This window comes from Rhinatrema bivittatum, chromosome 12 (genome assembly GCF_901001135.1).
Source record: "Rhinatrema bivittatum chromosome 12, aRhiBiv1.1, whole genome shotgun sequence".
NCBI lineage: Eukaryota > Metazoa > Chordata > Amphibia > Gymnophiona > Rhinatrematidae > Rhinatrema > Rhinatrema bivittatum.
This window is the reverse complement of record NC_042626.1, coordinates 9602666-9628810: the sequence shown is the minus strand read 5'-3', so window position 1 is coordinate 9628810 and position 26145 is coordinate 9602666. Positions and strand designations below refer to the sequence as shown.

Here is a 26145-nt window from a genome sequence, read left to right as displayed (position 1 = left end):
TGAATATATATATATATATATATATATATATATATATATATATATACATGGTCTTATTAGAGGTGATCGACAAGCGTATGTCCTCAGTAGCGGGTCCTGCACGATGGAACTCTCCCCCTAAAGGTGTGCATTATATTATGCACTGTACAACTTTTACAAAAGAGGCTGAGGCCTTTTATTTTGCACAGGCCTTTGAAGCCTTGACCTAACCATCTATTTAAGAGAAGTGCATCTGCCTGCTTGCTTAGCTCTTCCTGCTATAATTTTTGTTCCAATAGGATTTGAAATTACCATTTTTAATGTTGTCCTTGTGTTTTTGGCAATTTGTATTTAAAGACACTTGTGATCAAACTGCAATTTAAAGTTGTTTGTAATCTGCTCAGAACAATTTTATTGTATGATGCGGAATATAAGAGCTTTTAAACGAACATGATGCCGAGACCAGATACCAGCTCGGGTCCACGCAATCACACTTCATGTCAACATTTTTTTATTTTTTTTTTACAAAATCAATAAACATGTAAATAGGGGAAAACCTCTGGGTAGCTGTGAATGAAGTCCCCCGGGCACCACAGCCTGAAACAGACGGGTTTCAAAAAGAGGAGGAAAAGCTACAATTTTTGTTAGTCCATACTTGGTGGCCAGTAGGCTAGCTGGCGATGATGCATGGTCCCTGCGGGATTCAATAGCGGAAGCTGAACAATATCAAACCTCTAAACATTCTGCCTCTGGGTGACAACGCATTGTAAGAAAACATAGGCATGAAAGCAGCAGCAGAGGTCAAAATAACAACGTTTATCAGTACACAGGAGACTGCGCTAGCTGGTAAAAGAAAAAAAAAAAAAGTTAGCCACATTCAGCAGTCTAGCCTAAGTTAGGTGGAATGACACGGCCACATTTCTTTCAACTTAATTCAAGTTAGCTGCTTTTTAAAACAGCTCCAATAGAATACAATATAAATATACACACACACACACACACATACTGCTGCTTTCACCGCTTCCCTGGTTTATTGTTTATAACAAAATCTGTTTTATTTGGTAGTGTGTCAAAATTACTACAACAAGAAATAATACATATCTTTGGTATAATAAAAAAAGGGGGAATATTTACAATACAATCAATACATTTGTATATGCACTGTATACAAAAACTATTTATAAGTGAAAATGTATTTACAGTTAGATAACCAACACCTTCTTGCACCCTGCAGAGTCAAACAGCAAAGCTGCTTGCCCGTAACAGGTGCTCCTCCACAGACAAAAGGATAATCAGCCACACAACTGGGCGAGGTCATCTGAGGGACCCCCAAGATGGACAGCGTTCTGGCGAGCCGCCGTTCCATGGGTCCCCCCGAATCTTATAATATAGAGGAATACAAGGTTTACATGGCTGATTATCTTCCTGTCCTCAGAGAAGACCTGCCTCATGTAAACAGCTTTACTTTCTGAGAGGAAAAGCAGGATAAAATCTTCACAGAAGTGGGAATCTCTACCTAACCCCCCCCCCCCCCCCCCCCCCCCCCCCCCCAACCCCCGGTATGATAATAAGTGCCAACAACAGGGAAAGAACACACCTAGCTTTCTTTTGAAAGATAACTCAAACTAAAATATTGGGTGGGTCTAGGGAGGATGGAGTCGGGTTCCATCCCCTTAAAGAGACCCTGGAGGACAGACTGACCAAACTTGCTGTCATGTCAGGCGTCAATATTTAAATAACGGGATGTTAATGTGTGGCCCGAACTCCAGATCATAGCTTTGCAAATCTCCTCAATGGAAACCAGTGTTAGGTGCACCACTGACACCACCCTGACATGCCAATCCTGAGTCACATATCTGGGCACAACAGAAGGAGATACTAGATGCTATCCAGTTAGAGGTAATCCATTTTGTTACAGCAATGTCAGCTTTGAGTAGAAGTAAAAAAAAAAAAAGCTGGGTGGACTACTTCAGGTAGATGGTGACTGCTCTTGAAAGCCAAACTGTGCAGGGTCTGGCTCAGCTCTATCAAGAGAGAGCTGGAGAAAATATGTTGGCAGAACAATTATCTTGTTAGGTTGGAAATCCAATACTGCCTGAGGCAGGAATGTGCAAGTAGCATCATTCTCTTGTGATAAACATTAGCATAAGAAGGATAAGACAATAGAGCATGAAGCTCACTCACTCAGCAGGCTGAAGGGTTGCCTCCAAAAATATGACCTTCCAGGTCAGGTACTTCAGCCCAGAAGAGTCTAGAGGCTCAAAGGGAACGTTCATCAGCTAGGCCAGAACCATGCTGAGGTCCCAGGATATAACCGAAGCAAGCCCTGCATGAATCTGACAAACGCAAGGCCGTACCCAAAGATGGGGGGGTTTCTGCATGTTGGTGGTTAAGCACCAATTGCACTGAGATGTTCCCTAAAGAGTTTTTAGATCAGACTCAGATGTAGAAGGTAGTCAACTAGTTTTTATTTGCAGCAAGAGATCAGATGCTTGCCCTCTTATCAGATGCCAAATTCATTTAAATTGTACATTTTTGGGTGAATTACTTTCTACATGCCAGATTTGAGACACAGCAACTGGAGGAAACATACTCCTTTCGACATCTAGGCTGTTGAGGGCCAGATACTGATGTTAGGATAAAGTAGCGCTCTTTCATTTTGCATGATGTGAGTTGGAGAAACGCCCAGTCTGATTGGTCTCTTGAGGAAATAGTGGAAACCAAATTTGTCTTGGACAAGGAGGAGCCAGGAGCATTAAATTTCCTTTGTCTCTTCCGAGTTTTATTAGGGTGTTCAGAACTGGGGTTATATGTAGGGATAAAGCATCTGATGCCAGTCTGCTCTCTCATCTTCTCTTGGAACAGAAGATGTGAACCTTCCTGTTCAGTGAAGATGCAAACATTTCTCTCTTTGGAGCTCTCCACTGGAGCAGTGGTCTTTTATGACATCCACCACTTCTTTGATTTTTATCTATGAAGAGATTCTCTCCATTGTGCGGCACCATCTGCGAGCCTATCCTGCACATCATGATCATGGCTTAAGGGAGACGCCTGGTGGGTCCATGGCTACAGGTTTCCAGAAGGAGCCTTGGTGCACGACTCCTGGCCCATGGCCATCATTGCAATGATATACTGGTGGCAGAAAGATATAAAATAATAGCTGTGAATGAAGGCTCATGGTGCCGGATTGCACCCTGGTTCCCACTGAACTGAAAGAATAAAGGAATCGGAGAAAACTGCCAGGTCAAAAAAACAAACACATACAAGAGTCAACAAAGGTTAATTAAAAACGTTGCCGAGACTCGAAGAAAGTAAAAGAGGGGGACAAATCATGAAGAAAACGTTTGCGTGAAAGCAGGGAAAAGGCATCTATCCAGCTGCCAGCGTGTACAAAATGGTCCTATATGATGGCTGCTAGGTGCCTGGAAAGGCTTTGCAGAGCTCTCTGGGATCCCATCTGCGTGCGCGCCATCACAGGATGTTGCCGACTTGTGTGACCGATTAGGCTTATGCTTGAACTTTACATCTGGCAAAGAATTTGAGGAGCTTCTTTAGCAGGTCCTGAATACAGTTCTGCTCCCGGAAGGAAACTCCAAGCGCTTCGCCGCAGGACTTCCACAGCTCTCGGCACCGAGCAGTAGCAAAGCATGCGTCTTCCACCACGTGCGAGTCCTCAGCAATGCCTCGTTACCACCCAGAAGCCTCCAGACAAAGGCGAGGCTTTTAGTGCTCTTCTTCGTACCACCGGCATTAACAGACCCTGAAAACCCACACAGCCCACTCCTCTCAGGTTAACAGCTGAGCTCTTGGTCCATTCAACGTGGAAATACAAACTTACTTATGCACGCAATTTTTTTTTTTGGCGGTAAGATAAACTCTGAGGTAGTTGATAAAAGATCAGTTGATCTGAATTAGCTTTTTACTGCTGTTTCTATGTGGTTTCTTTGTACTCTCGAATGCTTTGAGTCCTGCCTAAATCAAAGGTTTGTTTTTGCAGCCTCTGGCAGGCCTGGGGTGAAGGCGGACAGTCTCCTTCGCCCCCTCTTTTCACGGAATGAGGGTTCTCATGAACAGTGGTTGGCTGCTGTGAGAAGCAAGACGGTGATGCTCCCGATTCTTTGCTTAACCCCCATAAACGATGAAAGGGCTCTGAGGAACAAAACAAACAATAACAAATCTGAAGCGGCATATAAAATGAAAATAGCAAAAAGAATTAAGTAGCTTCAGTACATACACATACTGTGCACTCAGCAGAGGACATGTGCTGGCAAGCAGGCAGCACGGGCAGGGATTTCAGCACAGCCATTATTAAAGCCCCCGCTTGTCTCTGGTTAAGTCCAGGAAGGAATTACAGAATGAAACGCAGGCTGGAGAGGAGGTAACCCAAGTTCTATTATAAAAACGTGCCAGAGGATAATGAAGGATGGCAGCAGGGTCATTAATGTCCTGTACTGCACAAGGGATGGGGCAAAAGCGTGATGATCTCACCAAACTTACCACTGTTCATCTGCTGGGCAGCCTCACTTAGTCTGTCTCGACTGGTAAGAAAAAGGGACCTCTCTCTGTCCGTTGACCGACTGTCCAGAGCTGCGGTTTCGTGCTGCGCACAGGCAAGACTGTACACATCCTTTGGGATTTGCACCATCAGACTGGATAATGTCTGATCCAGGGGGTCCTCCTCTGTAGCGAATGTGTATGGACAATACTCCCGCGTTCTGGAATAGATGTTTGCATTGTCGTAGCAATCGGAACAGATCACCAATGGCCCAGCTCCACCTGACAGTAAACAACAAAAAAAAGAGTGGAATTCACAAGAAAGTCTGCACCATTTAAGCTTGCACAGTGACTTTCTGCTACTTCCTCTGTGGTCTCTTTGCTATATCTTTCTTGCAGCTACCCATATACTCGTCTCTGTCCTCTGCCTTTAAACAAGATCTTTAGAACAGGGAACTCCATCTTTTGTACCTGCAAGATGTGTGTTAATCATTAACTATATCCCTGTTTGACTTCATCTCTCGATTTACCCTGTACAGCACTGATTAGCAATAAAAAAAAAAGTTCTAGACAGGCAAATACTCTGCATTTATACAGCATTTACCCACAGATATACTAATTATCCTGCTACTCTATCAGCCCTCAGCAGATTATATATGCAGCAGAATGTCACACATGCATCTATTTACATTTTGGCTTGTATTTTGCTTTGGAAAAGAAACATGATTTTTCTGTAACAACCTCCTACTTTGCCAGTTTCCTCAAGCTGGATAAATCTTGTGTGCATTTGTCCAAGAGAACTCTATGATAGTAGCAGACATGAATCCAAGGAGAAGGTTGTGAAATACTATTTATTACACATGCCCTTCCTCTGACCACAAAACTATTACAAACATCAATAGTATACCGAATACTGAATTAAAACTACTATAGATAGGAGGACAAACATTTAAGAGACTAAACTGATTTGCTAGTTAACCAGTCATTGGGTGCCCTCGCTTTCTGACTTTACATCAATAGGGAAGGTGAAACCCCAGACGTATGTCCAGGCAGAAGAGAAAGGATTTGCACCTTTGGACATCATAACTACCACAGGGGGCTTTGGAACCCAATTTATTGCTTTAAGATTTTGCTTCCTGATTCCTTATTGATCCACATGCAGGGCAAAGATGGTTTGAGGATCCAGCCCTCCTCTATTACTAAGCAATAATGCCAAAGGCAAAGGGGAATCTCATCAGAAATCCTAGCTGGCAGGAACTGTGTGCAAGACATATACAGAAGTCAAGAAATGACGTCTCCAGGTTTCACGGAGAGGGACTTGCAGCAATGCAGAGTAACGTTTACTGGGACCCAGTGATGCACAGGAAGATCTGCAGGGCATTTATGGGGTAGTTTTTCCAAAACTTTTAAACTTGCTAACTTTGGGACTTAACCATTCAAGTCTGTTTTTAAAATCCAACCCTCCCCCGACTGATTAAATTTAACCTTCCGATTTATCTGGCCAGAGGCGTCCCTAAAACAAACCAATGACTGAGAAGTCAGCTTGGATTTTCAGCACAAGGTTTAGGTGGACAACCCCTGACGGGCTGTGCAATGAGGTGAGAGTTTTCTGCTGGTCAGGTTTGGTTGAGAGTTTGCTGAAAGCTAACTTGCTGATAATTAGCCAATCACCTTCACCCCCCGGCAGCCCTCTGTGCCTGTGTTACCTGGAACAGGAAGCGGTGCCAGCCCCTCGTGCACCTCTCCTGGCTGCAAGCTGCGGCGGCTGCTGAACAGAGCTCCCATTCTGCCTGGCAGGTTGGGCGGGAATGAAGCGTTCATCATTTCTGCATCTGCCTCATTGCCCGTATCCACATAGAGTCCTAATTTGGCAACAAAAAAAAAATCAAATTAAAAATAGAAATCTACAGAACCCTTAAAAAAATGTGTACCCTAGAGAAAAGAGAGCAAGATGAGCAGAAATCTGCACTGGAGGGGGGGGATTACAACTCCATTTTACAGCGAACGTGCTAAAACTCTTTACAAGGCTCCATTCTCAGATGGGGAAAGCGATCAGGAAAGGGTGGGGAAAGAAATCCTACAGGGGGCGACAAGAACAGCACGGAGGGTTTTCCTCTTCTCCACGGGTTGTCTGCAGAGTTATGGAAGGCGTGGGACGTGTAATTAAACAAAGGAAATTTCAATGAATCCAACAGATCATAAAACCATAAGCTCAAACTCTAAAACACAACCATTAAAATTGTCATTGTGTGCTGAAAATGCTTCCTGAAAGTCCATCTCCATAAACTATAAAACAACATTAAAAGCTTTCCCCATGTGCACAAATTCTGACCCAGAGCACGATCCTGACAAAAATACTAATGCCCATTCTCACAAATCAGGCAGGGTGCTGCCCAGAGCTGTAGGATTTGTGTACCAGAGTGTGGAGCTTCAGCAACAGACACCTTGGGCCTTACAACCAAATTCAAGGATTTGTTGGAAATGAGCAACATGAAACATGACTGCTAACTTGTATTAAATTCCCTGAAAACACCGGGCACTTGAGGATACAAACGGAGGAGACTTTCTAGGGCTGCAGATCTGTTTAATGGCCCTTGGAAAAGCACTGCTGGCCGCATGGAAGAAAAACGCTGCTGGGAGGGTGTAAGGCAGTGCTCAGGGCAATGCGTTTACCATCAGTTCCTTTCTGCATATAGGCAGCTGCAGGTGGCATGAGCTGCTGGTGACTACCAGCCTCAGAGTTGCTGTAACCTTCCGGAGGCTCGGAGAGCGTTCCCTGGGAGGACAGGTAACTAGGAATATCTGCTGGCAAAGTCATCTCCTCTGGAGAAAAAAAAAAAAACATAATAAAACCACGACGTGATTCACTCAAATCAGAAAGGGCGTGAGTGAGAGAGGAAAAATACTGACTCAGCTCCACCATTGCTACTGTACTATTTATAACACACTTTCCAAAACTTCTCATTGGGGAATTCAGTACCAAATTAACACAAACAAAAAGTAATTTTCAAAAGGAGTTATATGTGTAACATACTATGGTAGCAATTTTCTAAAGCTATTTACGTATATGAAGTGCACTTGCATATGAATATCCTATGGACAATTCAATGGCATGTATGGTAGCAATTTTCAAAAGCCCACTTACACAGGTAAAGGAAAATTGGTTCTTACTTGCTAATTTTCGATCCTGTAGTACCAAGATCAGCCCAGACTCCTGGGTTTTGCCTCCCCTCCGGTAGATGGTAACAGAGAAAGTTTTATCAACACTGCCACTTAATAAGAGGTGCCACCTGCAGTCTTCTCAGTATTGACCTGTACCCAAGCCAAGATGCACAGCATAAAAACCCTAACGTAATTTAATAAACTCCCACAACGAGCAGGAGGAAAACGGAACCCCGAAATGGAAAAACCCTTTCCAACCACAGGACTAGAACATTCCTGAAATCCTGAGCAACTCTGCAGCACGCATCCAAAAGCAGGAGCAGACTCTCCGCCACAACCAGGATGATCTGTGGTATTCCAGGAACGAAAATTAGCAGCAAGAATCGATTTCCCTTTCCTGTTCATACCCAAGCTCCCCTAATTAGGGTGGGACTGTGAAGAGTCCCGCTTGAAGAACAGTCACCAAAGCCCACAGCCTCTGGGGCCTGGACGTCCGACGACTTCCAGGTGGCCGCCCACCATATCTCCTGCAGCGACACCTGCTGACACTCTACTTGTTTAGTCTCAGGCACAGACAGTGGCCTCACAGTCTGCAATTGCTGCACTTGGTGCAGGCTGGCCCTCTGCATAAAAGCTACTGCAAACAGCAACCCATATGCCTAACGCAGATACCTCCAAAATATTCTGAGATGAATTTCCAATTTTCTGTCCTGCCTATCCTTCAGCGCAGCTGAACCAGCCACAGGAATGGTGGTCTTCTTAGTGGCGGCTGACACCGATGCATCCACCTTTAGAATCGTCAAAAAGCTCAAGTGTGTCTTCTGGCAACAGGTACAACTTAGCCATCGCCCGCATAACTTTCAGGCCTGTCTCTGGAATATCCCACTCCTTGACCACTAACGTTTTCACTGATTTGTGAAAGGGAAAAGCTTTTGCTGGATCCCTCAAGCCATGCATGACTGGGTCCACCCCTTCTTCATCAGATTCCTCTTGAAAAACTTCGATCCCCAACTCCTCTAGAACATGGGGAATTCAGGGTTATAGTTCTTCCTTGCGGAAGAGACGCACCGCCTTAGGATCAGCCCCTTCTTGTCCACCTCAGTACCAGCAGGGATAGCCCCACCAGGGCTCAGCAACCTCCTAGGAGGAAACCTCCAATTCTAAAATCTTTTTTCCCCCCCAGACTGCAGGGTTTTCAATCTCTACCATCTGCTGGAGACAGAGCAATACAGAGGAGCTGCAGGCGGCACACCAGGTTATATGGCAGTGTCAGTAAAACTTTCTGTCTCCATCTGCTGGAGGGGAGACAAAACTCAGGAGTCCGGACTCATCTGGGCATCAACAAGAAAGTATATTTAAGTGTGTAAAACCCAGTTTTATGCGTATAAATCCTTTTGAAAATTACCCCTGCACAGTAATTCATCTGTGATCCACGGATGAATTACCGAAACACTGGAGCAGCACCTCAACCATTACAATAAAGCCTTAGGAGCACCAGTCAATCATCGGCCTTCCTTGGCGAGAAGCTGGACTCTTACTTCACTCACCTGTGCCGCTCATACTGTAGTCTTCATTCTTCCGTCTCATGTGGTATATGACGAACACCCACACCAAAGAGGTGCCCACAACGCAGCACACGACGACAATGATCACAATGCCGATGGTGGTCCAGCTATCATCCTCATAGCCCAGGCTGGACTGGGAGGAGTCGCAGTTGGGTGACAGAATTACATTCAGGTAGATGTGTCCACGCTCTGTCCCCAGAGTATTGGACATAATGCACGTGTATTTCCCAGCATCTTCGGGGCCGGCATCCACAACGATGAGAAGCTGATTGGCGGCGGCGAAAAAGTGTCGCTCCGTCACTGTCAGGGGCCCGTCGTCTTTTGTCCAGTTGAGGCGAGGGGCAGGGCTGCCGCCCGCTATGCACTGCAGGACGGCAGTTCCCCCCCGAGACACTGTCCTGTCCTCCAGGGGTCGCAAAAAATATGGCGTTTCTAGGTGGAAAGAAAGTTAACAGGAGATGAACAAAATCAAGAAACATTTATTGTCGAGGGCACAATTACATTTATGTGCAAATATTTAAGCAGTTATACGCTGGTAGGTTGTGGAGTGCTGCTTTGAACATTAGGTAAGAAGGTACGCAGGTCGTTATAATAAAAAACAAACAAACAAAAACAAAAAGCCACTAGGAGGGATAATCCTCCCGCAGACATGGTGTTTTGCTACAACGTCCCCTAATGCAATTTTACAATGGATTTTTTCTTTAATAGCCACAATACCTACATTCACCAATATATTAAACTATCGGGTCAATTTTAAAAGCGCTGCTCGCACAAAAATGGCGACATACATGCACGTGGGCCTCGCGCGTGCGACGTGCATTTTAAGAAGCCGCGAAGTATGTGCACACATAACCATGCATGTATCAAGGAGGCGGCAGAAAAGGGGAGGGGGATGGGAGCTCTGGGGCGGGGCCAAGCCTTACATGCATAAGACTGTATTTTAATAAATTTGACCTTGGTGCCCGTCCGCTTGTTATCCAGGTAACTTCACTTCTGGTCCTGATACGGAGCAAATCTGGAGATCTCTGTTTTTAGAGCGTTTAGCACAGCGTAAGGGTTTGGGGGTCAAGTGGGGGACATGCAGGATGAAGAACCAGAGGGGTCTTGAAGACCTCGGCAAACCTGCCTGCATAAGCACATAAAAGCTGCTAACGCCCTAGCCGAAATATGTGCAAGAGAGGGGTAACTTTAACGCGTACCTGTGAGCACCATTTAAAGCTGCAGCATCTCTCCACTTGCGCGCCGAGACGCACGTTTATGGGCGCGCTCACACATGCCTTTTAAAATCGACCTGTGTACTTGACTTCATTCTTCCCTGCGCTGTCTACCTCTTAAGTTTCCTGTATGTTTTGCCCCACATAAAATAGTTTATTTCTCACATTATTCCACTGTCTGGGAATACAGAGCAAGCCTCGTGACATGGGCCACCCTTCTTATTACATTTAAGACTTGTCACTGGAACTACAGTGCTCTTCATTGTATACGCAAACTTGGAATGTTATCAGGGTGCTTTTACAGCAATTACAAACAGCTCAGCGACACCCTGATTTTATGCATTCTAATACAGGGAATCTTTAATGGGAAAGAACACAAAATCTTTTTAAAAATTCTTAAAGGATTAAACTATTACTGGCTGTGCTTATTGTGTGTTCCATTTTAAGGCCAGTATTTGTTTGCAAGTGTTAGGAATTGCATGCGTTTAGAAACAGGACTTTGGGTTATTTTGTGAGCTTGTATAAGTTAGGGATAAAATATTTTGAAGCTAATTTTGTTAGTATAAGTTAGTATTTGTAAGTATTAGAATTTTAATACCTATTTGATCTGAAAAGGTGAGAATAATGGTTCCTGGCAACTAGTCACTAGCTTGACTCCCACCTACCCACCCCTCTTCACCCGCCCCAGGCTCTTCTCTTCTTGGGTCTGACTCACTATGGCAGTCCTCACATTCTTAATTATGTATGTTCTAGCAGCCAAGAGAGCCGTGGGTACAAAAAAAAGTTTGGACACACTATAAAAGTTATATTAAACATTTTCCCCTTACTCAGAAGGATGCCCGCGCCAGAAACCTGTATGTTGAACAAGACAACACAAGGTGACCTGGTCTCAGTTGATGGCACGGATCCTCAACTGAAAAATATGCTACTTTATCAGCAAAGTGCAAGGGACGGTGTTTTTCTGGAGAGAGTCTGTCATATGTATGCTAAGAAGCAAAAAGCTGGGCTCGGCCTTCGCCTTCCAGCCGTGCAAGAGTCACAGGCCCCCCCCAGACACAAGTGAAAGAAAGAGCACTAAACATTGCTTACCTAGGACCGTCAAGGTGACATTAGCAGATATACTTCCTGCCACATTCTGCGCCATGCAGCTGTACTGACCCATGTCTTCGATTTTGACATTTGCAATGAAGAAGACCTCGTCTTCAGGCATGACGTGCATGCGCCTCTCGCGCGCGGCAGGAAAATCCGTCCCGCCGTCTTTCTGCCATGCGATCTGCGGGGTGGGGTGGCCTTCTGCGGCACACTCCAGCCGAGCCATGGCACCGGTGCGGATTGTCAGATCCATGGGGGTTTTCAGGAACGAGGGCAGCTCTGCAGCAACAAAGGACGTGACAACATTAGGAAGCACTGCACTATTAAATGTCACCATCACACAAACAAATGAGTTTTCTGCCACCAACCCAACAAGTCCACGTTGGATAACTGTACAGACATCGAGGAACATAAATATTTAAGTATGTTGTAATGAGATTGCCACATTAGTCCACATCAGTGGTCTGAGGGAGGGAGCACAACTCTCGAAAGCTAATCCCAAATGCATCATTAGTCCAACAAAGCCATGCCACATATAACTGGGCTGAGCTTTGCCTAGTGGGAACAGCAGGGTATCTCCTCAGAGCTGGCCGACTATTTTTGTGGTGATTGACTAGAACCATAAAAGACAGAATCTGAAGAGGCTTGGGGAAAATAATGCAGAGGTTTCCACAGGAGTATTAAAGCCAAATGAAGATACTGAAGGTGAAGGAAGATTTGTTTTCAATTCAGCCTGCTCCCAATTAGAATATCCAGAACTCTTCCAGGCTTGTCCTCACATGCTTGTAGGGGAGGAGGGCGGGGGATCTCAGAAGCTGTTTTCTTAGGGAGCAGGAGATGGACAGTTGATAGAGTCTCCTTTGCACGATGTGCCGACGTACTGATACAACTTAACCTAATTCCCTAATAATGCAAGTCAATAGCTGGAGACTGTCTCGAGGAGCAACTGAGGCCAAGTCACCAGGTTCTTTGGGTGACTACCATCAGGCTGGGGCATTTTTGTCTGGTTTCTGCAAATTATTCATTCTGTGATTATAATCCTCCAATGTTTTTCTGTGTTATATTTTAACTGAATCCATTCCCTAGTTAGAGTAGGGTTTAGGATCCGAGTTAGCGATTTCAATGAATTGTACTTAATGTTTTGCTTGGTTTGTATTTAATATTTTTATTATGAATTGGATTTTGTTGTATTATATGAGCTGTGCTTGTAAAAAATGTATTTTACTGTATTCTTACTGTTTGTAAGCATTCCTATTGGGTTCGATAAGTCTGGAAGTACATCCAAATAGAAAAATACAACTCGTTTGCTGATCAGTGCTACATGCACTGTCAAATTCCCTCAGCACACAACTTAAGACAAGAATGACGTCTTTATGCCATAACAAACCTGGATAACCCAAGGGCTGACCCAAAACATGACAACAAATTTTGGAAAGAAAAGGAGACGAGGGTCTTTTTAATAAGTTGTGTTGCAATGATCTGATTTCCCTGTACCGAGAGGTTAAGAGATAGAGATCGCACCACATCCTGTTCTCATATTAAATGTCAAACAGGGCAGCCAAAAAAAAAAAGGAATGATAAAAAGGTTTATTTCCAGGCATACAACATGCACGTGGAAACGGTGCAGCCATAGGACAGTGCAGTGCTTGGACTCTCCTTTTTTTGTTGTTTTTAAGCTCGTGTAGCACATAAGGCCTGTCTTTTTGCCAAACTATGAAACCAAGAAACAGAAAGAAAATAAAAATTCTCATTCATTGCTTTTTTTCTTTCAAATGGTGAGTTTCTGAAGGTTTGAAATTACATAAACAGAATGCAGGGTACGATTTGTCGGCTGGCCACTTGGTGGAGACAGGCCCACAGTAAACAGCTCCAGGAGCCATTGAATCTAGACAGACTCTGATTTCACCAGGAGAATTCCAATCACTCATCAGCTTCTGTTGTGAGCCACAAGGTGGTTTTTTTTTTTAAGATATGTTAGGGCATGCAGAGAGAAGAGTTTATACAGGGATATCATCCACCTCTCAAAGAGTTAACAAGCAGCATATCCTTTTGGCACACTCATACACAGAGCCATAGAATCGGCTCAGCTCACAGGGCAGGGGGTCTATTTCCTGATATACACCAGCTGGTAGGTTATAAGCAAACTCGCTGGTAAGAGAAAATGTCAGAGACAGCAATGGCTTTTTCTTTAATCTGTAAGTAGGAATGTTCTGACCAGGGCTATGGCTTTCTCATCTACTGGATGGGCAAGACTTAAGAAACACTGCAGCGGTAATGGACCTATCGGCTTTGATGACTTACATCAATTAGCAATCAATCAAATTTAATAAATAATTCCATTTCACAAAATTAATGAGCTGTAGCCCTTTCTATGTTGTATTAGTTTACTCATCTCTCCACATTATTTTACCAGCAAGCTATTCACTAACGAATGTACTTTCATTATAGAAATGGTTAAAAAAGCAATCCTCTGTTGGAGCCTTGCTAACTTTTCTTTATGGACAACAGCCAACGTTTTAAGAAATAGGCTTCCACTGAATCATGCATCGAAATAAAATATCCGCTTACCGTTCACTGTCAGCTTGGCTTTAATAGAGTAGTTGGAGCCAAAGTGGTTGGTGGTAACGCACTGGTAGCTTCCCTCATCCGTGAAGTTCACGCTGAAGAGATACAAGACTGTTGTATACTCCAGGGCCTCGCTTGACTGTCGCTGATACCTGGCAAAGTTTTCCACCTCTGCATCGTACAGGATTTCGCTGTCCTTACGCCACACAGACGACATGGGCAAGTCACTGCTGCTCACGGCCACACAGCTGAAGGTCACATTCATACCTTTTAAGGCGATCGTGGTTTTCGGGTGGACCCTAATCTGTGGTTTGGGGAAGTCATCTGGGAAAAACAAAACAGGCACCTGAGTATCTTTCAACTACTGGCCTGGGAGGCAAATGCAAGGGCATACGGATGGTGAATCAGGTATTCAAAGAAAAGAGCTTCTGACCTTCCAAGAGATAAGGACGAAGCCTAACTTAGCAGCTTCCTTAACTGAGGCTCTGGGTATCAGCAGCGAAAAATTACTATCTACCCACTGCAAGAGTTTATAGTTTTTGTTGATTATATATTTATCTCTCTCTAATTGTTTCTTAGTTTAAATTCTGTACTGTCTTCCATTGCCCAGGTTTTACGCTCCCTGTTTAATGTAACTTTACTTTCTACCTTGATGTTAATTGGTTTCCCCTCAGTTACATTGTAAACCGGTACGATAAGACCTAGTCTTGAGCATCGGTATAGTAAAAGAAATTAAATAAATAAATAAATAAAATAAATAAATAAGAGGTACCCCCTAAACAAGTTAATGTTATATGTGCAGTCTCACCATGGAGCAATACAGAGGCATTATGACATCCTCTGTTTTATTTCCATTCCCTTCCTAATAATTCCTAACATTCTGTTTGCTTTTTTGACTGCCGCAGCACACTGAGCCGACGAATGCAATGTGTTATCCACTATGACGCCTAGATCTCTTTGCACTTGTCCATATTTGGATGCCCAATCTTCCAGTCTCATAAGGTCCTCCTGCAATTTATTACAATCTGCTTGTGATTTAACTACTCTGCATAATTGTGTCATCCGCACATTTGATTACCTCACTCGTCGTATTCCTTTCCAGATCATTTATAAATATATTAAAAAGCACCGGTCTAAGTACAGATCCCTGACCATTTAATCCTACTGTTTCCTGTCTCTTAACCAGTTTGCAATCCACAAAAGGATATCACCTCCTATCCCAACATTTCTATAAGCTAAATTTGTCTTGATGCAAATATTCCAAACAGGCAAGTGTGCCTTGGTCTTCCAACTAATCTGAGTGCTTGGAACAAACTGAGCATTCTTCTAATTCTTTATGCAGAAAGTACTGATATATAACTGGATGATGAGGTCCTCAAACTAAGTACAATGCATGAAGGAAGGTCTCCAGCAGTGAAACAGAGCAATTCAAAGAGAAGGTATTTCAAATACTTTCAAATCAGTGCTATGACTTATACACCCAATTTTTAACTCATAAACAATGTTTTGCCAGCAGATTATGTTCAAATTTTTATTCACACTTTTTTCAGCATTTCAAAGCGGATTACATTCAGGTACTGTAGGTATTTCCCTATCCCCAGAGGGCTTACAATACAAGTTTGCACCTGAGGGTAAAGTGACTTGCCCAAGGTCACAAGGAGCAACAGTGGGACTTGAACCCTGGATCGAAGCCTGAACAGCAACATCGATGTCTGGGCAGTATCTGTACCTTGCCCCATCACATGACCTGAATCCACAGCTTGCCTTGAGCTTGGATTCGGAAAGGTGAGCAATTAAATCTAAAATCCAAATCCAATCCTTCCAGAGGAGGGCTCAGGCAACTTGTGGAAGGCAAGGAAGAGGAGCTTACTGTGCTCTGCAGTTTAGAGCATTATGGGTGCACGACTCGTTTCAGAAAAGAGAATCCCTAGATACTAACCACAGACTAAGTCTTCAGAGTTCACCCGCAGAAGGCCTTGCCCTGTCAGCCAGTCGGGATGAGCGCAGTTAGCCGTTACAGTCTGTCGCATGCTGCTGTTAGCGAGCCACTGATGGAACCATTTTATCTGGCAATCACAGAGCAAGCTGCTCGTATTTAACAAGCTGCAGAAACAATGACAAAAGAAAATGAGCATTGATTTAATTTGCCTGACATCTTCATGACCTGCTCTCGAAGGTGGCCAGAGACTCAGTGATCATTTCCAACAACAAAACCGAACTCCTTGGGCACAGGGAGGTACGTCTCATCTTTTAAAGATACTGAAATGATCTCAACAAACTGTCCAGTGCTCCTACCATAAAACATGTTTGCTCTGTACAAAAGAGCTCAGTAAGGTAATTGCTAACAAGAAAGAAAATTATCCTCATCTGAAACAGCTTTGGCAAGAAACAGCAATAAAAGTGCCTTCACCAACTAAGAAAAACGTTATGTACTCTTGTACACTAATAAGTATTGTTTTTATAGTGCAATAAATGCTCTTCATGAAAGCGTTCAGGTTGACCAAGATTTATCACTGCCTGAGACAAGCTCGCAATACAGAGAAGGGTTACCAAAAATGGTGCAGTCTCTGCAGTGAAAGCCCTAGGAAACGAGAACATAAGAGTCCTAAATATGTGCACACTGGGGGGAGGAGTGGGAAGACAGGAGATGACAGGGGAACTCAAATACCTTCAAAGGTACAAATAATGGAAAAGCAGCAAACATTTTCCAGTGCAAAAAAAGTTAAAGAGCAAGAGGTCATTATATAAGGCTTAGAATGGGTAGAAACTCAGGTACGTCCTCAGAAACCTTCTGCACAGAAAGGGTGGCGGATGCACACAAGCATCTTTCAAGGAAGGTGATGGAGACAAAAAACAGTAACAGAAATCAAGAAAGTCTGGGGCAAGCAGAGAGGAAGAAATGAGGGAAAACCAAAGCAAAGGAGGTGAGGAAAACTGTGCAGACTATGGAAGGACTGTACGGCCTAAGTCTGTTTCTATGTTAATGAATCACTGGGCCCATACTTCATGACACTGGACTTACATTCTGCCTCTTACGATAAAGTAATGGCGTTAATGCCGCCTTGTGACCTAGACGGGAAATATTTCCCCGAGGAATCGTCCTCTTCCCCTGACCACCACCGGCAGCAGCGCCACTCGTGAAACAGTAAGTCTAAACACCTTGCAGCGATGCTACTTTTACCAACAGTAAAGCTTCGTATTGTTGTTAGGATAAACTACCCTAAAGGTGAATCTCTATACCAATAGCTCATACTCACAGCTCGTGAAGCTGAAGATGTGCAAAAGCATTTTCTTGGATAGACACAATAGCATTATTGCTCAAATCACTGGAAAAAAAAAAAAAGAATTAACTGGTAAAAAATTGTTATAGCTCCTTAATTACTTCTCCCATGCTCACTTCAAAGGGTTGTATAAAAGAAGTGCTAGAAAAAAATTCTAACCCCCTCCCCCAGCCCAAACACAGGCTACGTTTTACACAGACACTTCTCTTCCAACGAGAGCAGTGACGTGAGGAACGAAGAGATGAACCGTTACAAAGGATGCATCGTCCTCGGTGGTGATAAACCATCCACATGTGATAACTACAGAAGGTATTAGCATGCGTCCCTTGCGAAAGGCCCATCTATTCCCCCTCCCCAGCGACGGACCGCAGGGATTTACAAAGAAAGCCGTGACCTGGACCTGCTCAAGCCACCTCTGCAAATACTTACAGATGCTGAAGCGACTCCAGGCTGGCAAATGCTCGCCTCGTAATTGATTTTATCTCATTTCCTTGCAAGATCCTGCAACAAGAAAAGTCTGCAAATAAATTCCGAAAACAGAGGAATGTTCTTGGACTTCCATCATCAAAGCATATCCATCTGTGTCAGAACCGAGCAGAACTTCAGGGCACTTTATACGTCCCGGAACATTTTTTGCAGTGGGGAGGTGATGCTGCAGAATCAGGGGGGGGGGGGGGGGGGGGGGGGGGAGGAAGCATCTCTGTTTACAGGTAGCACCACTGACTGGGGTGGGGGCAGAGAATGCCTCCATTAAGAGGCAGTGCTGCTGGCGGAGGTAGAGGGGCGGGGGACGTCTCCTTCACCAGACAGTGCTGCAGATGGAGGGGGAGGGGGGGGTGTCATCAGCAAGCAGTGCCGCTCTGCAGAAGGCTTGGCCTGGGAAAAAACGGACTTCCTGCATGCAGCCCAGTTAACATTCCCTTTGTAGCATCGTTGCACTGCTTTGGCCTCTGAATATGTTTTTGTGTTTAAAAGCTTTTATTGAAATCAAAATGAAAAACTTTGGAAACTGATTACTTTCTCAATGCAGGATTTTCCTAATATTTGACACTGACAAAGCCATCCCTAATTAGAATACTCTTCTAGTAACAGAGAAACCCCCCTACGTCTTTACCTCTAGCACATACACAAAACGACCTCCCCTTACCCCTCCTCCTTGTAGAAATAAATTATAACCCAAGCAGATTAAATTAACCTAAAATCTCTTACAGGATGCCACAAGCCATCCATATCTTCCAGCTTCCGCTTTAAGCTGGCAATAAATAAATCCATTTCCATGCTCTCGCCGCCCTCTCTCATCCCTTAAGGAAGGGATTGTATCAGTTCAACAGAAGCAAATGCATCAACTTGTTTCTGCGCTTTCCCTTTGCTTGTTGTGTTCTTATTTCATCTATCTAATATTTTCATGGGGTATATTTTACACCCTCTTAGAATCTTAAGCTTTCACTGTTTATATCAGCCATGGCCCGATTCTATCTCAAATCCTTTCCTCGGCTCATTTCTCCCCTGGTGTTTTCTCACTACAGATTTGAGGTGAAAAACCAAATCAGCACAGTGGCACCCTCCTTTACTCTGACAATGAAGTAAGAGGCACTGAGAAAAAGGTTCAAACACTTATTTTACTTCAGGAATTAATTAAATTTAATTTAAAAAAAAGCAGAACGTGGACTTCAGATTCTCATTCTACTCAGTGAATAATTCAAGACCATGTTCCACCCAAAACTAGTCAAACCTACTTCCCAGACCATGTCCTCACGTTCCCCCGACCTATCTTCCAAACACCGTGTGCCAACAGGACACCAAACAAAGTCCTTGGTGGGAAAGGCGGGGGACACGCCCAGACGTAGGAGTCTCATAATCCTTCTTGTCCTTTGGAAAGCAGGCTAAAAGCATGCGGTGGTCCTACTTCAACATAAGAAGAGTTGCCAGACTGAAGGTCCATCAAGCCCAGCATCCGGTTTCCAACAATGGCCAACTCAGGATACAAGGACCTAAACATTAACTAGATGCCAAGCTACTAATAAGCAGTGGCTATTCCCTAAGTCAATTTACCTAATAAAAGTCTATGCCCTTCTCCAGGAACTTATCCAAACCTTTTTTAAATCCAGCTAAGCTAACTGCCTTAATTATATCCTCTGGCAAAGAATTTAGGAGCTTAATTGAGTGTCGAGTGAAAAAGAATTCTCTCTGATTTGTTAAATATTCTACTTGCTAACTTCATGGTCTAGCTTTTGGTTTCAACTTAATATATTATAGCAAAGTAAACCAACAAATAAGACTCATGTCATGTTTATAACAGCAATAATCAATACTTGCGCTTACACTGGTGTGACTTTGTACTCTCTTTTTAACAGATGCATAAGTAGATTCTATACAAACACACACAATGAATTCAATGGCTTCTCATACTTACAATTTATTGAGCTTTTTGAGCCCTGCAAAAGCTTCGTTTGAGTCTTCTATGGCCCATGATATCTCATTGTTCCTTAAATCTCTGCAACAGTGGACAAGAAATATCTTATCTCACACTCATCCAATGTGTTAATTCTAAAGTAAATATCATAACCCTCCCATGAAGGCCTTTGATAAAGAGAGATCCAGTGCAGCAGCACTCTAAGGGAGATCTACTGTTGACGTATAATTGGCTGAACTGCCATTTAGAAAATGTTGCCAGCTACTAGTGACATTGATTTATTTATTTAAAATAACTTCTATTCCACCTTTATCCCACAAAAAGTTTTTCAAAGTGGATTACATCAACTACATTCGCATGGTAGACGACTTATTATGTATTCAATAGTAGTATTATTTACACAGTGCCACCAGCGTGCTGGGCCATTCTCAGTGACAATGGCAGAGCGTGACCTGCACAAGACCGCACACTGAACGACGAGCAGGAAATATCTAACCAAGCTCTCCGGGTTCACAACTTCATGCTGTAACCGCTAAGTCATGCTGCCTGCCCAAGGACTAAGAGGTCCTCTTATAAGTAATAAGAAAGATGTTATTGGCTTCTTGATGTGTGGATTCTAGTATTTCTGATCAAGAAAGATGCAGAAAAAACTACCGACACCAGTAAGTGACAGCCTGCAACATATTCTCCTTCAATTACTATTCATTTCTACAGCTAGCAGAGGTACTCAGCACTGACATGCAGCAAGGACCCATGTGATCTGAAACAAAATGTTGTTTTCTTGTGATGCAGAAGCCCCTTCACCTCTTGCATCTAATGAAAACTTTTCATGAATACATTTTCAGATTCATTCAAAATGGACCCACATCAGCAGCTTTACGTAAATATAGGGGCTGCACTCTAAGACAATTTGGCCCGGGTCCAACTGCAAACCTAAATACACAAAAACAGGAGCACGCATATATTAGTTAATAGCAAAGTATTCTAGTCAAGGGTGTCAGCGAGCCGGGTGGCTGCCCGGACCCAGCTCAAAGCAGTCTGCTAGTGCTGCTTTATCTGCACCCTGCGTACTAAGAGTTGTTCGTCTGAACACCAGCTGATCTTACATGCAATTTAAAAATTAAACACAAACATTTTTTGTTTCTTTGAGCACTTCTTTGCTCTCTCTGGGCAGCCACCCAAGAGGTGGTCTTACACTAGTTTCCCGGCTCGCTGACACCCCTGACTATATTTCTTTGCTATTAATTAATATGTGCACCCTTCTGGTCCCTGTTTTTGTGTATTTGGATATTGTTATATAGAGGACCTTGTGGGATTTGTGTTTCTTAGTTGCCAACTGCAAATCTTACATCATCACTTTAGCATTTGCTGAACTGTGTTTAACAGCTTCTTTTCCAATTGTGAGGAAGACTCTTATGGCATGTTTTGTTTAACCTTCTCAAGCTTGCATACAATCCGTCAGCCTGAGCAGGATTTAAAGCAGAAGAAAAGCAGTGCTGCTCTTCACAGGGTATCGTTAGCAAACAAACAATTTCAACATATGTCAAGAAGAAAATTCTTTGTGCACTTCCAAGTTCACGTGACAGGGAAACCCTAGAACTATATGGTACAGGAAAACTGGTTCTTACCTGCTAATGTTTGTTCCTGGAATACCATAGAGCAGTCCAGATAAGTGGGTTTTGCATCCACTCCCAGCAGATGGAGGCAGAGAACTAAACACTTTTCAGGCACTGCCACCAGCAGTCCCTCAGTATGGACCTGTACCTAAGCCAATGAAGACCTCCTCCCTTTTAGGATAAACATTTTATCCCGGGCTGGAAACCCCTGAACTGGAGCCCACACGTCCAACAGGACACAGAAAAAAAAAAAGGGTTGTTGGTCCAATGGATCCAACTATTTACAAATTTGAGCTCTGCTCTTACTCGCCAAAAACAATAAGGGGGCAGGACTCGAGACTGATCTGGGATATTCCAGGAACGAAACTTAGAAGGCAAGAACCAATTTTCTTTTCCTGTTCATACCCCAGATCAGTCCAGACAAGTGGGATGTACCCAAGCTCCCCTACACTGGGTCTGCTTGCAGAACGCTCTCTCCAAAACTCACCTCTCCTCTGGCGCCCGCACACCCAACTGGTAGTGCCTGGTGAAAGAGTGAAGAGAAGACCACGTGGCCACCCTACAGATCTCCTGCGACGATAGTAACGGACACTGCCCAAGAGGCTGCTTGCGCTCTACTCAAATGTGCCCACAACCCCTCTGGGGCTCTCCGCCCCTTTCAGAAATAGGTGGAAAAAACTGCCTCTTTTAACCACTGAACAATTGTAGACGGACGCTTTAGCCCCTTTCTCTACATCCCCTGAACAAGACAAACAGATCTGACCGCTGGAAACTGTTAGTGACCTTAAGATAACGCAACAAAGACCAATGCACGTCCAATAAGTGAAGCTCCCTTGCATGCTCTCCCTCCCCGGACAAATTTGGAAAAGCTGGAAGCTCTACAGACTGACTGGGACGGAATAAAGAAACAACCTTCGGCAAAAAGAGGGTACTGTAGGCAAAGACACACCATCCACAGAGAGCCTCAGAAACTGTTGTCTACCAGAAAAAGCCTGAAGCTCTGAAATCCTTCTGGCTAAACAAATTGCTACCAGAAAAAACACTTTCAGAGTGAAGTCCTTCAATGAAGCCTTCCTCAAAGGCTCAAATGGGGGACCATAAAGACCTCACAATACCAAATTAAGGTTCCAAGAGGGACATATGCCTCAGACCAGAGGTCGCAAATGCACAATATCCAGGCGAAAGGCCAATGGCTTTTCCTGCAACTTCCAGAAGGCATCCGAAAGCCGCCACCTGTACCTGAACCGAATTATAGGCAAGACCCGTTGCAAAAAGGCCAAGATGTGCGGAATATCCACCCACAATGGATCTTGTTTCTGTTCCACACACCAGGATTCAGATACTCTCCCCCCCCCCACCCTGTCATAAGCTAGAGAAGTGGCTGGTCTTTGAAAGGCCAAGATGAGCGGAATATCCACCCGCAATGGATCTAGTTTCTGTTCCACACACCAGGATTCAGATACTCTCCCCCACACCTTGTCATAAGCTAGAGAAATGGCTATCTGGGCCTGAAGCAACATAGCAATAACTGGGTCCGAGTACACTTTTGATCTTAAACGTCGCCTCTCAAAAGCCAAGCTGCGAGACAAAAGCGATCCATCCAATCTGAGAAGATAGGTCCTTGTCTGAGCAGATTAGCAAACCTGATGGATCCCTCTACAGCAAGATGAACCAGATCCGCAAACCATGGACACCATGGCCACAACAGAAACATATACGGCAGAATGCCCTTTGGCCATGGAAGAACCAGAGCGCTGATCCCTTTGGCCCCTGCCTCTCTCCTGCGACTGAAGAATCTGGTCACTTTGGGATTGCTGTACGACACCATGAGATCAGCTGGGGAATGCCCCACCTTGTCTAGATGAGGTTGAAAGCCTCACAGAAACATAGAAATGATGGCAGAAAAGGACCAAATTGTCTACCCAGTCTGCCCAGCAAGCTTATGCCAGTATCTGCTGCACTGTGCAGGTTACCCTCATGTTTATCACTTTCCCCAGACTGTAATTGTCAGGGTCCTCGGATGTTGTCCAAATCCAAATTTTCACTAAATCCTGCTGAGGAAGCAGAGAGCAACGATTGAGCCGCATCAAAAGTATGAGACTTAATGATTAAGGGTAGTAAGTTACCCCCATGTTTATTTGTTCCCCAGACAGTAAATGTCGGGGCCCCTCGGTTGCTGTCTGAATCCAAATCCCCTTTTCCCACTGCCATTGAAGCAGAGAACAATGATGGAGTTGCATTAAACCTTGATACTGTTATTTAAGGGTAGGAACTGTCACACCAGCAAGTTACCCCCAGCTACCTCCCATGCACTCAATTCCATCCTCTAGCCCTTTAGGGACCCACAGTGTTTATCCCAAGCCCCTCTGAATTTCTTCACTGTTTTTGTCTTCACCACCTCCTCTGGAAGGGCATTCCAGGCATCCACCACCCTGTCTGTGAAGAAATATTTCCTGATATTGGTTCTGAGTCATCCTCTGTGGAGTTTCATTTCCTGACCTCTAGTTCTTTTGATTTCTTTCCAATGGAAAAGGTTTGATGTTTGTGTATCATTAAAACCTTTTAGGTATCTGAAGGTCTGTATCTGCTTCAACGGCAGGGGGAATGAAGAAAAGATGATTTTTATATTCCAACAACAACCAACAAGGACTGGATTCCACAGTCTGGGTAAACAAATAAGCATGGGTGTAGCTTGCTTGCTACGGCGGTTACTACCCGAATCAATTAAGCCTGATACTTCACTTGGAATACATATCCAGAGAAGCTCTCTGCTTCAACGGCAGGGGGAAATGAAGAAAAGTGGATTTATATTCAGATAACAACCAACAAGGACTGAACTGCACAGGCTGGGTAAACAAATAAGCGTGGGAATAGCTTGCTTATTGAGGTGGTTACTACCCCTAACCAATTAAGCTAAATACTTCACTTAGATGCAGCTCCAGCACTGCTCGCCTCATCAATGGCGGGGGTGGAAGGTAAATAGAACCAAAAACTTACTAAACAGGGCCAAGAGTAACAGATAAGTATGAGAAAAAAATAAGTGTGAAAGCTTGCTGGGCAGACTGGATGGGCCGTTTAGTCTTCTTCTGCCGTCATTTCTATATATCTCCCCTGCACCTCCTCTCTTCCAAATGGCAGAGAAGTTCCCCCAAATCTGTGTCTGGGAATCCTTTAGACCATTTTGCACCCCACTGAGAGCTCAGACTAGGGGGCTGTTTATTCCTTGTTGCTCTCCTGGACAGATAGGCCTTGTCCAGCAGTAAAACAAAATCCGTGGAAAAATCTTCCACTTCACTGCCCCCGTCATCCGGCTCGAGCTTCTCCTTCCTTCTCCCTTGGGTTGAAGCACCAGAGAAAGTGGAGGAGGGGAGTCAGTGAGCCCCTGAGGAGCTACCTGCTTCCTTACACTTGCAGGTTTCCTGTCAACCGCAGCCGAATCAGCCCTGACAGGCCTCTGGGTTCGGGTGGCTCTCCTGTCATTTGCCACCCTTGTGGAAGGTCCTTCCTCCTCCGTAGCACAGGCGCTACAGAGCGCGGCAGCATTCAGGTGCGCACAGCTTGAGCCACAGACTCGGCAAGATTTCCCACGGTCCCCAGCTGGCACCATCTTGGAGCACACGTGGCACTAACACACATTTGACCTGCCATAGCGAGAGTCAACTTTGCTCGTGGCGCAATTATCTCCTGGCAAGACTGCCCCGAATCTCGGTCGCCAGAAGCACTCGCTGCCTGTTCTTTCCCACACAGCCTGCTGTGCAAATGCTCACGTCGATGGCTGCTTCAGTGGCAGAGCTGTCCCCCTTGTTTTTTTCCAAGCAGCAACCCAGCTTAAAGCAATTCAAATACACAGAGAAAGAAAGATATACTCAATATTCAAAAAACAGAAATAATTTACCTCTCAAGATTTCCATCTGATTCTACTCCATCAGAACTGTTGTTAAACAATCGATTAAACTTTCCAAAGTTGTCCGTAACCTTGGCATCCAAACCGATCAAGCATTAAACATGCAAGCCCATATAAAAAAAACTTAACTCAAATATCACACCATAAATTGCAACTCCTTCGTCACGTAAAACCATACCTTGATCCTAATGATTTTCAAACCGTTTTACAAATACTCCTATTGTCAAGTGTGGATTACTGCAATTCCTTGCTTATTGGGATTCCTAAATACATAATTCGTCCTCTACAAATCATTCAAAATACAGCTGCCCGATTATTAACTAACAAATCTAGCTTTACACCCATTCTAAAACAATTACATTGGCTACCCATATCGTTTCGGATCCAATATAAACTCGGTTTAATTGTTCATTCATTAATCTTCAACCTGCACTCTCCCTGGACAAACGCCATCATAAAGTTTTACTCTCCGTCTAGATCACTATGCTCGGAAAAAAACAGTACCTCCTCGATATACCATCACCTAAACCCGTACGTCTTGATGAGACGCGCAAGAGAGTGCACTCTGCAGCAGGCCCAATGTTTTGTAACACACTTCCTAAAGAATTAAGAATCTGTAATGTTTCCAAAATATTTAGAAAGGCTCTTAAAACACACCTTTTTAGAATTGCTTTTAATGAATGACTTCTTTATTTATTGTTGCATGTGTGTCATTTTTATCATGAAGATTGTGAATTGTCTTTTTGTAATCCACCCTGAATACAAGAAGAGCAGAACAGAAATATTTTAAAATAAAATAAATAAAATGTACTTCCCTGACGCTGGCTGAAGACACGGGGAAACAAGACCTCAGGCAGACA

General features: G+C 44.0%; 1 protein-coding gene across 1 annotated transcript in view; it reads right to left on the bottom strand.

The window, feature by feature from the left end:
- Positions 1-473: 473 nt before the first annotated feature.
- The window catches only part of LRIG2 (leucine rich repeats and immunoglobulin like domains 2), a 47824-nt gene continuing 22152 nt past the window's right edge, over positions 474-26145 (bottom strand). The window contains exons 9-19 of the mRNA XM_029572964.1: positions 19766-19846; positions 17782-17853; positions 17329-17397; positions 16011-16174; positions 14075-14395; positions 11504-11785; positions 9183-9632; positions 7147-7296; positions 6180-6335; positions 4477-4755; positions 474-4128 (exon numbers count right to left, since the gene is read on the bottom strand). Of these exons, the coding sequence (XP_029428824.1) occupies positions 3911-4128; positions 4477-4755; positions 6180-6335; positions 7147-7296; positions 9183-9632; positions 11504-11785; positions 14075-14395; positions 16011-16174; positions 17329-17397; positions 17782-17853; positions 19766-19846 (2242 nt within the window). The 3' untranslated portion in view covers positions 474-3910. The remainder of the gene's footprint in view (positions 4129-4476; positions 4756-6179; positions 6336-7146; positions 7297-9182; positions 9633-11503; positions 11786-14074; positions 14396-16010; positions 16175-17328; positions 17398-17781; positions 17854-19765; positions 19847-26145) is intronic.